Raw genomic sequence first — 14,071 nt, 5'->3', positions numbered from 1 at the left:
TGGTTATTTATTAATCTGACACTCGTCTGGTCTCCCATGTACGTAGCAGCCTTTGAGCCGGGTTGTAACATATCCAAGCAACATTCCCCAAACGTATGAACCCAGTGGGTGATATGTTCTCATTTGTGTTTTATAACCTAATAGGAAAAGTATCCTTTCGAAGTAAGTGCCATCCTGTAGAGAGAGAGAGAGATCTAATTATACATGAACGCCACCGACTGAAGGCCAACTTCTTGACCTGACCTTGTGTCGCGGCCCATGTGTATTTTGGCAGGTGGCTGTGGGATAAAAAAACCTGACGTGTCTCTGATAAGAAATGTGTCTGTGCATGTGCCACGTTGCCAAACAGACAGCGGAGTTGTTGGGTCAAACCCTCATTCATTTCTTTTGGGGGTAAAAAAGAGCCATGTCTGGGCTCAACGCGTCTCTGGGATACTTCCTGGCTGTTGTCATTTTTGCGGCCCTGATCCAAACGCTCTTCAGAAAATGGCCTCGGTTCGGCTTCGTTTTGGAGTTTGCGTCCTCTTTCATGCTGGTGGCGTGTCGGCTGGAGGTGCAGACCATCGTGGAGGTGGGCGAGTGGGCCGGGGGCCTGGGTCCTGACGTGACTCTGACCGTGCTGTTCCTGGTGCTGCTGACACACGGCGTGATCTGCGGCGACGCGTCGGGGAATCCCACCCTGGTCGTGCTGAAGTTCCTGCAGCTGGAGGCCACCGCCTTGGCCACTCTCCTGGCCGTCGCGGCCCAGTTTCTCGGGGCCCACCTGGCCCTCCTCGTGGCCGCATACTACTGGAGTCTGGAGCTGACGGACATGCACATGATCAAAAACCTGATGGCGAGCGAGTGCAGCACGTCTCTGGTTGTCTCTCTGCTTCAGGGTTTTTTCACCGAGTGCGTTTGCACGCTCGTCTTACATCTGGTCCTTCTGAACCTGAGACGCAGGTCTGCTCTGATCCGCGTGCCCCTGATCGCGGTCTTCCTCACCTTCCTGGCCCATATAGGTAAGACTCAGGGGAACCTGGTCCCTGCTTTGTAAAAAAATCCTCTCCTACAAAGAAACGTGCTTGTTATGAGAAAATGAGTGAAGGAAAATAACTGGAACAAAAAGAATATCATCAACATACGGTAAATTAGTGCAGAACAGACACGTTGGTATTTCTGCTATGGCTCAGTACATGTGCAGTCTCATCCGAGGTCAAAGTTTACGTGCATTCACATAATGATACTCTTTATAAACGGCAGCGTAAATCACCTGCAACCCTTTTCCATCTCTAGTTACTTCAATTACTACATCACCAGTCATGCGTCCCGTTTATGAATTTGGCCAAATAAGCTACAAGAATACTTTAAAAGAGAAGAAAATATAGTATTAATTTAGCCTTTTCTATTAATCTCCTTCACTGGACATTTCATTGATAGTTTTTTGATGTTCACGATCAGGTTTGTGCTTCAGTTTAAGCTTTTACAAAACACCAAAGTCCCTTTGAACGTCACCAGTCATGCATGTGATCCTCTGCTTCAAGTGTGAATTGATAGACTTGTTTCAGCCTCTTTCTCTAAAAGCATCTTTAATCTGTATAATAAACAGTGGCTAACATTAACTGTATTTGTCAATTCTTTTCTTTTTGCAGCCAAAGGCTACACCTCAGCTTACATGAGTCCCTCCTTATCTTACGGCCTCACCTTCCAGTGTCCTGGATTCACCTTCTCACAGTACGCGGTGGTCTACTGGCTGGGCTCTCTCACAGGTGAATTACATTAAAGTGAAATATATATATACTCGTCGGCTCTTTAACAAGCGAACGCACCGTTTACAGTGAACGTCTGTTTTCTAGGCATGATTCTGGCTCTTCTCGTGTACATGGGCCACATCCCGAGGATCTTTGCCAAGAACCTTCTGTACTCTCAGAAGACACGTTTCCGAGTGAAGAAGGGCGACAACGCAGAGAAGAAGAAACTGTGAAAGAAACGGCAACTTTTTTTAAATTTCTTTTCAAATCAACCTTTAAGGAAAAAGTAGCTGACAATGAATCAAGAGTTTTTTACTGTACAGAAAATGTTAAATATTCTTGTCAACAATTTTCAATAAATCCTTTCATTTCCATCGATGGAGTTCTACTTTTAGGAATAAAACAAACACTTTAAATGTGCAGAACACCACATGGTGCCATCTGCTGGTAGCATCAGGAACCACACTGTGACCAACAGAGAGGCTCTGAAACTATTTGATCAGTCTCCATTCCTTTACCTGAACTAGTTGTTCAGTGTTAAAAACGAATTAAAAATAAATAAATAAATGTAATTCACGTTTCACGCCAAAAACGTAATTTTACATTTGAAAACCTCTTGATAACGTTAAAACCTACCATCAACCTAACGTTTAGCAGAGGAGGACTGTGCTAACCGCTAACGTTAACTAGCTCTCCTGCTGATTTCAACAGATTTGTTGTTCAAAGTGAAACAGGGAGCAAGTCAGGCGCACGAGTGTTCAATCACAGGTGTGTGTTACTAGTTTGTACATGAGCAGTAGTGATCAGGCAGGATGTTTGGATCAGGTAGCGAGTGACGCGTGTTTTTGTTGTTCCCGTGTAGCGTGAAGGAGCTTATAAACTATATAATAACATGATATCACATCGGTGCATAGACTCGATAACAGATTCAGCATTCTAGGCGTTGTTAGAGTTATAACTGATACTGAACAACTCGAGCACACGCTGCAGAAAGATACTGAAGATGATCTCACAGAGGCCAAACATGATTAGAGATTGTGGATAACGGAACAAAGTTACACATTTCCTAACAAAAAGAAAAGTAATCCCAGTTCTTCATATTTCCCGGTCGGAGGAGGAGAACTGCTGCTACGTGCTGCCGCTGCTCTGAGCAGCTCTGGGTTTAGAAGACGCTGACTCAGCAGGTTTTTTGTCTTTTGGTTGTTGTTTTTTAGCAGAAGGGCCTGAAAGAAAGAATACATGATGGTCAGAGCCAAGACGTGATTAATGGTATGCATTTCTTCAACTAATGCAAGTTTACAAAAGTTCCTTCTTTCTCAGAAACAAGTAGATGCTGCTTTATGATACAGTTTCTTTTTCATTCATTTATTTTTTAAACAAAGTTTAGTGTTTTGATCACCTGTAGACATTTATTTAGCCGATATATTTTTGTGTTTAAAATAAATGCACTGCAGATCTACTTAAAAGGTGCAGTCTGTAGGATTTGGCGCCATTCTAGAGCCAGTTGTAAGAAAGAAAAAAGAGAGACAGAGTCAGAGAGAGAGACAAAGAGAGAGAGAGAGAGAGAGAGAGAGAGAGAGAAAGAGTCAGAGAGAGAGACAAAGTCAGAGAGAGAGTCAGAGAGAGAGAGACAAAGAGAGAGAAAGAGAGAGAAAGAGAGAGAGACAGAGCGAGTCAGAGAGAGAGTTGCAGTTTGTGCAGAAATAAATGCTGCAGCGCCTAAAGACCAACAGGTTTCCCGTGTTTTGTTTTTCCTGGAGACCAAAATAACGGAAGCGCTAAAAGCATCCCCAAGTGTTTCCCCTCTTTAACTCATTGTTGCCTCACTGGGAGTTGAAACGATGCTTCAGAGCAGACTGCTGTTTAGATAAGTACAGTGTGTGTCCACAGAGACATTCCTCTGTGAGGCCGGCGCAGAGTGCCGAGTCGGGGTTTTTGTCACCTGGCTGCTTCTGCTGAGCCTCCGGACGGTCGACCCACAAACAATGATCCGGATCATTCAGCAGCGTCTTGCTCTGCTCACAGCTGAGGCACCTCACCACAGTGAAGCGGGTCTTCCTGTTTTTTCCTAAAAAACACAAAGTCGACACAAAGAAGGTCAGTGTGTCTGAACACGCGTCTTTAAATCTACCCGACAAATAGAGATTAAACCCATAAATTAACTGTTTATGGCGTTTATTTGTGCCGGAGCAAGAGATTATATTTTGAGGAGAAATTATACGCAAGGAAAACATTCTATTACTATAATCTGTGCTCAGTAAATTAATTTGCATGTTTGCTTTTATCCAATATGAGTTATTATGGCACGTTAATATGGACATTAGCAAACATGCAAATTCATTTATTGAGCACAAAATACATCTTTGTTTGCTCAAATGAAATAATTGTTGCTTGTGTATAACTTATTTTCAAAATGTAATTGCTGTGCTTGCAAAATATAGATTTATAAATATTGTTCTGTACTCTAAATCTCCCACAGGAATGGTGCACAGATATAAAGCCATAGATCTGGACCCTCAGTATAAATGGTGAACCGACTCACTTTGTTGTCTTGTTGAAGCAGTGACACCCGGGACGAGCAACGAGCAGCACTTCTTGCATAACGTTCTCTTTACCGACGGGTCTCTGCAATAAAATCCACAATTAACAGATGTTAAAAAAAAAAAATCTATTTATGGACAAGTAAGACTTCTTAGACTCTTGATGGCTGAAAGTTACTGAGAGGAGCTTTTAAACTGGTCCTGAACCAGTCTCAGTTTAGTCCTGATCCTCTATGACCTCCATCACTAAAGAGACCATCAGAGAGAAGATGGTCTGTTTCTAGAGTTATTCTTAATGCTCGTCATCGGTGTCAATGTACATATTGCTGGCTTTAATCTGGAATAATGCATTATAAATGATTAGTTGATTTATATTATATATTAATAAACAGAATCTGCAAAGTAACTAAAGTTATCAGATAAATAAAAAGAAGTAAAATATTTTCCCCTGAGATGTGTTGGAGTATGTAAGTAGTAAGTAGCATACAAATGGAAATACTCAAGTTAAGTACCTTTAAAAGTACAGTACTTGAGTAAATACTGCGTTTTAGTTGAATTATTCTTTTTTTTATGGGCTTTGTTGATGTAAACAAACAGGCACATCTGTTTAATGATGAAGCCTAAAGATGTAATAATTATTAATGTATGTGTATGTACATTTGATCCCTGTGCAAAAAAATAAATAAGAAAATAAAACATGAAATCTGCCTTCAAAATAAACACTAGTGGACATTAAAAGATAAACTCACTGTCTGAGGACTAAACGCCTCGCGATGGTCTTCTGTGTGAAGCAGTAGAAACGAGCCAGCTCCACATTTTCCGGGTTTTGTGATAAAACACAGTGTGCAGCCTGGAAAGAGAGGTTAGCATGTTAGCATCGTGACAGCTACCGTTAGCATCGTGACAGCGATAATGTTTCCCCTCTTTGGTTGTTTCCTACCTGGTAAAGATAGTTCATTCTTTGGTACGCGTCTTTGTCTTTCATCTGGGCTGCCATTTCGACACAAAAGTCTGGAAAAACAAAATTCAGTAGAAGTTTCCAGTTTCCGTTCAGCCGCTTCACGTTACAGCAGCCGGACCTCAAACACGGCTACACTTCCGGGCGATACCTCCAAAATAAAAGCACCAAATAACCTCAAACCAACAAAAAAAATAAACTTGCTTTCAAAAATGGTTGTGAACGTCCTACTTCAAAATAAAGACAGCTCGCGCTCTGTCACTTACATCCTAAACTTATATCTGCGCTTCCTGTAGAGAATAAAGTTAAAGGCATAAAGCTATCACTATAAATTAATTAAAGTCTTCATTGGTTCCACTTCATTCAGTACAGATATAAATGGTTATAAATGGTTATCGATGCTGTATTGCAACATTTACATTGCTATAGTCTCATATTTGTTTTATACAATAAGGTGATATTACTGCACAACAATTACACAAACAGTTTATTTGAGTGTGCAGACAAGTTTGTTAGTCGTCCAGAAGAAAAAAATAAACAAATTGTCTTCATCAGCCTTCGACAGCTCTATGATATGGCCACTTTAAAAGAAAATCAAACTAAACATTAAGTACACAATATACACATAAAACACATTTGATTAGTCTAGAAGAACACAAAAGGACAGAGTTCAACGTACAATACTCATATAACAACACTAGAGAAGAAAGTATAAACCCTGTCAATCTAACATTTTAAAAGTTTGCCTGTAAGGTGCAGCTCAGGTATCAGGAGACTAATGGGGGGGGGGGTCTGTCAGGTGTGTTCATGATGACAAATGTACAGAAATGTTTCCTATAAAAACAAAAACGGAGAAAATGTCCATAAAACACGATGTGGAAATAGCAAAGAGTGTTTGTTGAGTGAGACCAACTACATCACAAGAAAAGGGACAAATATGAAATTCAAGTATCAAAATAAACTAAGACGCTGAGAAGCTGAGAAGGTAAATTACAAAGGTAGTAAAAATCACAGGAAGAGAAACTTCGACACAATCAACAATACATTAGGCAACGTTTTGCATTTGTTTAAGGCCGTTGATTAAAAAACAAACAAACTAAAAGTAGAACTAGGCATCTTCTTCAGTCCAAGTTAAACACGAGCTCTAACTTGTCACCACATCTGTTGTACAAAATAACTACGCCCGACTCGGAAACTAAGCACTTCAGTTTGACCTCTGACATCTGAGTGAGGACAGAGTTCATATGGACAGCGGTGGAGTTGTGCTCTTCTTCTTTTTGGTCTTCTTCACAGTGAGGTTTGTCAGGGCTTCTTAAGGCTGGTGCTTCAAGAGTGGAGAGTCACTCTCAGCCTATTGTCTGGCACAACAAAACAAATATTCTAAAACGGTTGGCACGTATCTGTGCACAGCAATGGGGTTAGCCTTCATGAGCCAACGGTTAGCCTTCATGGGCTAACGGTTAGCCTTCATGAGCTAACGGTTAGCCTTCATGGGCTAACGGTTAGCCTTCACGAGCTAACGGTTAGCCTTCATGGCCTCCTTGGCTGCCAAGATGAGAGGCGTGAGGCTGGAGAGCGGCTTCGCCAACTTCAGGAACGGATGCTGCACATTGAGGAAGAGGAGGAGGAAGGGGAAGAGGAGAAAAACATTTTAATGAAGTGCACTTTTAAAAAAAAAATCAAAACAAGAAAAGTTTACAGAAAGAAGAGTTATGTGTGTTTTACCTGCAGCAGCTCTTTGCCTCCTCCTCTTTTCTCCACGTCCATTTCCAAACAACGGTTGAGGAAGTCTCTGAAGACCGGAGACAGCTTCTCCGGGTTCTGGAGCTCAGGTGTGCCGTTTGTGGCAATCAGGTACAAAGCCTGTCAGAGGAGGAGACCAGAGGAGGAAAAAACAACAAGAACAACGGTGAAATCTAGTTTCAGGAAATAACAAGAAACAGCAAATTAATGAAGTCAAACGGGGCAAAACGAGGACATTTAAAGAGTCTGATCTGTTTTGAATTCATGTTTTGAAATAACTAAAGGATAGAACATGCTTTCACTCACTCGTAGTGGGTTCTCGTTCAGGTAGGGAGGCTCTCCTTCAACCATCTCAATGGCCATGATACCCAGTGACCAGATGTCCACTTTGGGCCCATAAGCCTTTCTGGTAACCACCTCCGGAGCCATCCAGTAAGGCGTTCCCACCATGGTGCTGCGCTTGCTCTGCTCCGGAGTGATCTGGGCGCAGAAGCCAAAGTCGGCTGTCGAGGACATGAAGAAGAAGAAGAAAAGTAATAAATACGAAGTTACGGAGAACGAGTTCAACGTCAGTGCAGCGACTTACTCAGCTTGACGGAGCCGTCCATCCCGAGTAACACGTTGTCACTTTTGATGTCTCTGTGAATGACCTGGTTCGCATGCAGGAACTCCAACGCTTGTAAACACTGCAGGTATGGAGACAAAGAGGAGAGAGAGTGTGAGACGCTGTTGAGAGTTAAAGGGACAGTAGTGATGTTCTGTAGTGTGTGTGTGTGAGGTTCTACTACAGTAGATGAGTTCATAGAAACAGACAGGAGAACCAGCACGGGAGCAAAGTAATGCTCTGCTGTGGACGTATTTTAGACTCCTAAAAGAATGTCTATCAGTTGAAGTGAACGCTATATTTAGAATAATATTATTAAAATATTCTAAAGTGTGACTTTGACCTCTTTTCATACAGTCCTGGTAGTAACGAGAGCAGCGTACCTCTCTGCAGACAGCGGCTATCTGGGCCTCGTCCATACAGGTCTCTGTGACCACGTCTGTCAGCGAGCCTCCAGCCAGATACTCCATCACCACAAACAGCTCCTCCGCCATCAGGAAACTGACACACACACACACACACACACACAACACACAATGTCACACACTGGGGTCCAGCCATGTTATTGTGATGGATGTCTTTAGGTTTACTTTCAGTCCTACCTGTCTAAGAAGTTGACGATGTTTGGGTTCTTCAACTCCTTCATCACCAGAATCTCGTTGATGATCAGCTCCTTCTTCGGCTGCTTCTGCAGGTTGATCTGTTTAATGGCGACCTGTAACAAGAACGCGTCAGAGAGCAGATATTTAGAATAAACAAAATGTGATTCGTAAGTTAGAACATCCAACATTTCAAATCTTCCCTCGGTCCTTATTATGAACGCATAAGTATATGATCTATACTCGTTTAACTGATTTCTCTGATTCTCTTTTCTCTCTTAAACTAAAGTATTTCTTTTGAAAGAAGAAAACAGGTTCTTCGTCTGACAAATGAAAAGATGAATTCATGAAAACATGAAACACACTCTTGCTCAATTCAAGGTACTTTGTCGATACAGCATGCTGACCAATGCTATCTAACTTTAAATAGATATTGCTGTTTTAACTACAGGGTCAGTTTAACATCATCTCATAATTATCACTCGCTGCCACCGTGGCAGCTCTGACTATTATCTTCCATGAGTCATTTATTCCACTACTTAATGTTGTGTCCCTGGTTAGTCTCTCCTCATCCATTAGGTCACTCTTTACCTCTTGTCCCGTGGCCACATCGATGGCTGTGAACACCGTTCCTGAAGCCCTGAGAGACAAATGAGACGAGCGATTCACTTCAGTCCACATTTTAACCAACGGTCCACTCAAACTAGTCTGTAAACGTTTTGTTCACGGACGTATTTAGAATGATAACACTTCTACAATCTGTATCATTGGATAGTTCTGATCTCGTTGGAGGTATCTGGCTTCATAAACACTGATTACATTTACATGCACACTATTATTACACTGATACTAATAAACAGCGTATTCTGTATTCTAGCCTGGATATTCAGAATTAGGCCTTTTTCTGAATGCAGCATCTTCTGATTAAGACATGCGGGACATGTGACACGGTTAGCGGCTGTAGTTCGGTTGACAGAAAGTAGTTCCTCCATGGAACTGCTCACAACAAAGTCTATGGACTATCTTGAGTAACCGGCTCTGGAGTTTTTTTAAATGTAGAATGCCATCGAGTCGCACTAATTTAGAGAGAAGGCAGAAATCTCTAGAGGCAACATCTCCAACACTCGGCAACTCTCACCAAAACAATCTATAAATAAAATAAATAACACTGCAAGTAAGAGGAAGAGTATGTGTTTGTGTTTAAGAAATGTAATGTTTCTTAACAAAACAAAAAGAACAGATTTTATTATTATTATTATCCTAAAAGTATTATTCATGATAGTAGTTCACATTAAAACTCAAATCCTATTAAAGGTTCTAAAGGTTCTAAAGGTTCTGTTGGATCTGTACTCACCCCTGACCGATTTTCTCATATCTGGTGTATTTCTTCTTGGGATCCCCGATGCTGACGATCGTTCCTGTGAGAAATATAACGTTCACACATGTTAAGGAAACAATACTGCAACAAAGATACATTTTTAAACTGCTGTATTATTGAACCGACAGATTTGTAGGATTAGTAATGAATTCGTCATTTACTCAGTCTGTCCATGATCTCCTCGTCCGTCATCTTGCCCCTCTTCTTCTGTCTGTCCGCAGCCTTCGAGGCAGCGTCTCCGTCCGGACACGAGCTCGGAGCGGGGATGGGTTCGATGACGGAGCGAGTGTACATCTGAACAGCAAAACAATAAACAGAAGACAAACAAATAAATACATTTCCAGTTTGAGAAGAGGCCCTTGATGCTGTCGAGGGGACTCACACTCTTCGTGTGCTCCGGTCTCGGGGCCACAATCGGAGGAGGAGTTTCATCGTCGTCGTCGTCGTCGATGTCTTTGATGTTCGGAGAAGACGGCTCGCTGCCTTTTTTCACCGGCTGATTGAGAGTGAAAGAAACGGTTTTTAGTCTCTATGAGACAAAACATAGTCAAAATACAACAGAATCTGTGTTTTAACAATACTTACAGACTGAGGCCCTGGAGTGAATGCGTCTTTTTCTGTCAATAAACAAAAACAAAAAAAGATGTTTTATAAGTTCTCAGATTAGTCACAGATTAACATACGCTGCCGTTTAAAGGTTTGGCATCACGGCTTATTAAGGATGTTAACGATTAACCACTAAGGACATTTTTCATACATATCGGTCTGTATGTTAATTCAAAGTGCGCCAATAAACTTCAGCAAAGCCAGCAGGAAATAAAGAGAAAGACATTTACAACGTGGGTATAGAGCTCCTGTTATATTGATATTTTCCTTATTTCCTTCAATAATAACTACTTTAACACGGATTAAACTGTATAATTCACCAAATATATTATTTGCATTTGAAATAGTTTTGGCCCCAAAAGAAGAAGAAATAAATGATTGAAATGTCAGTTTAGTCGACGTCCACCAACAGTGCTGCCTGATAAATACAGTTGGAAGTATTTTGATTTGAATTAGTTTTCCAGCGTCAGTGACCCTCAATCATTACTGGACCACAGCGGTGCAACTGGGCTCTAAATATTCAGTTGGACCGTCTGCGGTCTGCTCAGAGGTTAGACTGAACAACTTTAAACTGTGATTTGTTCAGCTGGTATTCCAATAGTGCGAAACCGAAACTAGCCCTCTGTTTCTATTGATCAAGAGCTTTGCTGAAGCAACAGGTTGCCTGTTAATTACATCTTTTTACAGCCATTTTTATGTGCACTTGACACTGAAACAGGAAGCGGTTACGATCTAAATCTGCACACGGTTTGATGCTCAGCTTCCAGTTTCTTTCACCAATGACTGCTGACAGTCTAACTCAACTGTTTGTCTCTTTCTATTGTCAGTGTGGTTGAACTGCATCGCCCTGTGTTTTGTTCTTTGTAAAGAGGACTTTTTACAACCTAAGAGCACATGACTCAAGCTTTGGTGGCTGGAGATTACAAACTGTTCAGTGTCGGTGTTCTCAAAGGGTTTTATTTCGAGGCTAACACGCTGTACTGTTTAACTGGTCACTCATTGTTTTACATGAAGATAATATTGATCAAATTCCTCTTTATGAGGAAAGAAAATAATGTTATCTACTTGAAGACAAAGGGGTAAAGTATAATTTTAGGCGATAATTAACTTGCACCTACAAACGATTCTGTTATTCAACTTGAATATAACAACTTGCTATAAGTGCATATTTCCCTGCAGGTGACTAAATATAAACTTAATGTCTGACTTTGACCTGGAGACTCACCAGAAGACGAGAAGCTGAGGTACTTCTGACGGCCGTTGCCGGTGGAGTCGTAGAACTTGAGGACGTCGAGCACGGCCTGTGGGTTCTTCTTCTGCTCCGACTTGGTGATGTTTGAGGTCTGGAGTAGTCGAGCCCACTGCTCTGGCATGCCCTGTGTTTGACAACGACGACGTGCTGTCAGAACAACATGTGACGTGTGTAAAAGACTAAAGCATGTGTATATGTGTGAGAACAACCCAAAAACTCACAGTGAACTCCCCCGTGACAGCGTCAAACCCAACATGTATGGTGTGTTCAAAATCTGAAGGTGGTGAGATCTCTGGTCGCTCTTTGTCTCGATCTTTCTTTCTACCACCTGGAAGTAACCAAAAATTACTCAATTTGGCCAAACACAATAACACACTTAAAGTTAAATACCTTTCTACCAATCTCACCTTTTTCCGCCCCGGAGAAGATTGAGATGATCTTGTTGCGAGGTTTCCTCTCCTCGGGCACCGAGGGCAGCGGCTTGGAGCTGTGGTTGGCCGAGAGGGAGTCTTTGCCGGAGCCGGTGCTGAAGATGGTGCTGCTCATCCTGACCGGAGGGGCGGGGGGTTTGTCCTCGGGGTCGCCGTTATCACACATCGCTATAGGTTCGTTGCGGCGCTCACATCAGCAGGAGGCCCGGCCGTGCTCATGCGCTCACGGGAGGATGAGCCGAGGACGACGGCAGAATACAGAAGGAAGCACAGAGTGGTACCTGGAAGAAAGCCAGACATTCATTGGACCATAAACATACAATAAAAACTTTACAAAACACAGCAGAATGTGAGGAAGCAATCTCTCCTATAAAACAAGACGGTGACGTGTTTTATTGAAGCCGTAGAGTTTACAGGAGTACTGGAACACCACCGTCATCTTGGGCTACAATAGTGAGTACAGTTACTCAATTGCCGTAGTACACATTTTAAAGTACTTGTACTGTACTTGAGTACTTCCATCTTATGCTATTTCATACTTCTATTCCACAACATTTCAGAGAACAATATTGTGCTTTTTACTTCACTACATATGTTTGACAATATTAGTTACTTGGCAGATTTGAGATTATTAACAAAATATAACTCAACTAATAAAATAAGATGTTTTATTGTGAATTTAAGCTACAATGCAATATATAAAGTAGTTACAATTAACGCCACCTTAACCAGCAGCAACATTTATTATGATATTATATTATTATACATTGATATATCAGTAATTATAATCCAGGGACATTGTATGTTCTGACACGTTATTCTGAAATATTCTGCATAATAAGTACTTTTACTGTTCGGTACTTAAAAGTATATTTTGATGCTAATATTTATGTTTTCAATTCAACTTTATTCCAGACACTTAAAAAAACTAAATGATAAATACAATAGTAGGACATTAACACAGATATATAATAATTGCATTTCACAAGTGTTAACAACAGGGGCGACTAGCTGGAAGCTAACGTTAGCATTAACTACTTGGCCAACAAGTGTACTAGCTGGAAGCTAACGTTAGCATTAACTACTTGGCTAACAAGTGTGCTAGCTAGAAGCTAACGTAAGCATTAACTACTTGGCTGACAATTGTGCTAGCTAGAAGCTAACGTTAGCATGAACTAATTGGCCAACAGTTGTGCTAGCTAGCTGGAAGCTAACGTTAGCATGACAAGCTATACCACTGCTGCTCGCTATCCTACGAGAACAGCGCTTAGCTTTAAAGCTAATGCTAACTAGCCTGATAACCAAAGTTTTGGGTTTTCCCCACGACAACTTAATATTGCCAATATTTAGTTTTGTCAAAATCACACATATGCTTCCACACTATCCAGAACAAATGTGCTTTATTTGCTTTATTTTGCTAACGAGGAGCAGAGCTCACCGGAGAGTCCACACCAGTTAAAGTTTGGTAGAACTTGACTCAACGAAACGATCCTCGACGGTTTGGAAAACGTTTGTAAATCCGTTAAAAAAGTAGTTCCTCTGTGTCACGTGGGGCCTTTGCGGTACAACTATAAAGTGAGTAAAAACGATGTGGCTACAACTATTTACAATGCAACTTTTCTTCTATCTGTTTCGGCCCTTGGATAATTCCGTTATGAGGAGAAGGGAAACGGAACTACGACCCAGCCCTGAGCCAAACAATGAATGTTTCAAAATAACGGTCGAGTGAGAAGTTTACCTGGTTTCTGTTACTCCTAATACTCCTAATACTCCTAATACTCTGAGATAATAGTCTTTAAACCATTTAGAAAGATACACTTTATAGTTTCTTCTATCATAATTCAGATATATCGTACATTTTTTTATAGCATTAAAAAATATATATTTTCATTGTAATTTCCTTCTATCCAGTTTTCTTATTAATTCAGATATATTGTAGATATGTTAATAGGATTTTCTTTGTTTTTATTATTTTTTTCTTCTAAATTCAGATATAATGTACAATTTCATAGCATTTATTAGCATCGACTAAATATCTTGTAAACGGCCTCAGTAATAGTGTTTGATTTTAATGTATACCTGCTTTCCTTTTAGTAGTTCGTTTCCTTTAGTTTATGAACTACATTTTATTTTATATCTATTGTTATTATCTACCGAAGCTCTTCCTCCTTGAAGAGTAGATTGATCCAAAATCAAAACAATACGATGACACATTTATCACAGTATGATC

The 14,071-nt window shown here is 40.9% G+C and overlaps 3 protein-coding genes across 4 annotated transcripts; 1 reads left to right on the top strand and 2 right to left on the bottom strand.

The window, feature by feature from the left end:
* The first annotated feature begins 265 nt into the window (after positions 1–265).
* On the top strand, positions 266–2,104 carry aqp12 (aquaporin 12). The gene is made up of 3 exons (XM_079157250.1): positions 266–1,001; positions 1,632–1,748; positions 1,836–2,104. Exons 1-3 carry the CDS (start codon positions 407–409, stop codon positions 1,961–1,963), a joined length of 840 nt encoding a protein of 279 aa, XP_079013376.1. The 5' UTR covers positions 266–406; the 3' UTR covers positions 1,964–2,104.
* Positions 2,105–2,252: 148 nt separating this feature from the next.
* On the bottom strand, positions 2,253–5,343 carry rpp21 (ribonuclease P subunit p21). The gene is made up of 5 exons (XM_079157251.1): positions 5,211–5,343; positions 5,020–5,120; positions 4,273–4,355; positions 3,673–3,798; positions 2,253–2,953 (listed from the first exon to the last, which is right to left on the bottom strand). The coding sequence occupies exons 1-5, from the start codon at positions 5,265–5,267 to the stop codon at positions 2,859–2,861; spliced, it is 462 nt and encodes a 153-aa protein (XP_079013377.1). The 5' UTR covers positions 5,268–5,343; the 3' UTR covers positions 2,253–2,858.
* A 376-nt stretch (positions 5,344–5,719) lies between these two features.
* On the bottom strand, positions 5,720–13,487 carry pak2b (p21 protein (Cdc42/Rac)-activated kinase 2b). 2 transcript variants are annotated; one of them, XR_013767053.1, is made up of 16 exons: positions 13,280–13,487; positions 11,818–12,122; positions 11,632–11,738; positions 11,384–11,534; positions 10,138–10,169; positions 9,935–10,048; positions 9,714–9,846; positions 9,529–9,592; positions 8,766–8,814; positions 8,178–8,290; positions 7,959–8,076; positions 7,558–7,657; positions 7,278–7,474; positions 6,954–7,091; positions 6,694–6,831; positions 5,720–6,651 (listed from the first exon to the last, which is right to left on the bottom strand). XR_013767053.1 is itself a non-coding variant. In XM_079157660.1 (15 exons), exons 2-15 carry the CDS (start codon positions 12,005–12,007, stop codon positions 6,745–6,747), a joined length of 1,593 nt encoding a protein of 530 aa, XP_079013786.1. In that variant the 5' UTR covers positions 12,008–12,122; positions 13,280–13,487; the 3' UTR covers positions 5,720–6,744. The 2 variants fall into 2 exon arrangements, 1 of the variants encoding a protein (XP_079013786.1); XM_079157660.1 differs by having other exon boundaries at positions 5,720–6,831.
* Between the last annotated feature and the right edge of the window lie 584 nt (positions 13,488–14,071).

The sequence above is a fragment of the Pholis gunnellus genome (genome assembly GCF_910591455.1).
Source record: "Pholis gunnellus genome assembly, chromosome: 4".
Taxonomy (NCBI): Eukaryota; Metazoa; Chordata; class Actinopteri; order Perciformes; family Pholidae; genus Pholis; species Pholis gunnellus.
This window is presented reverse-complemented; position numbering and strand designations above follow the sequence as displayed.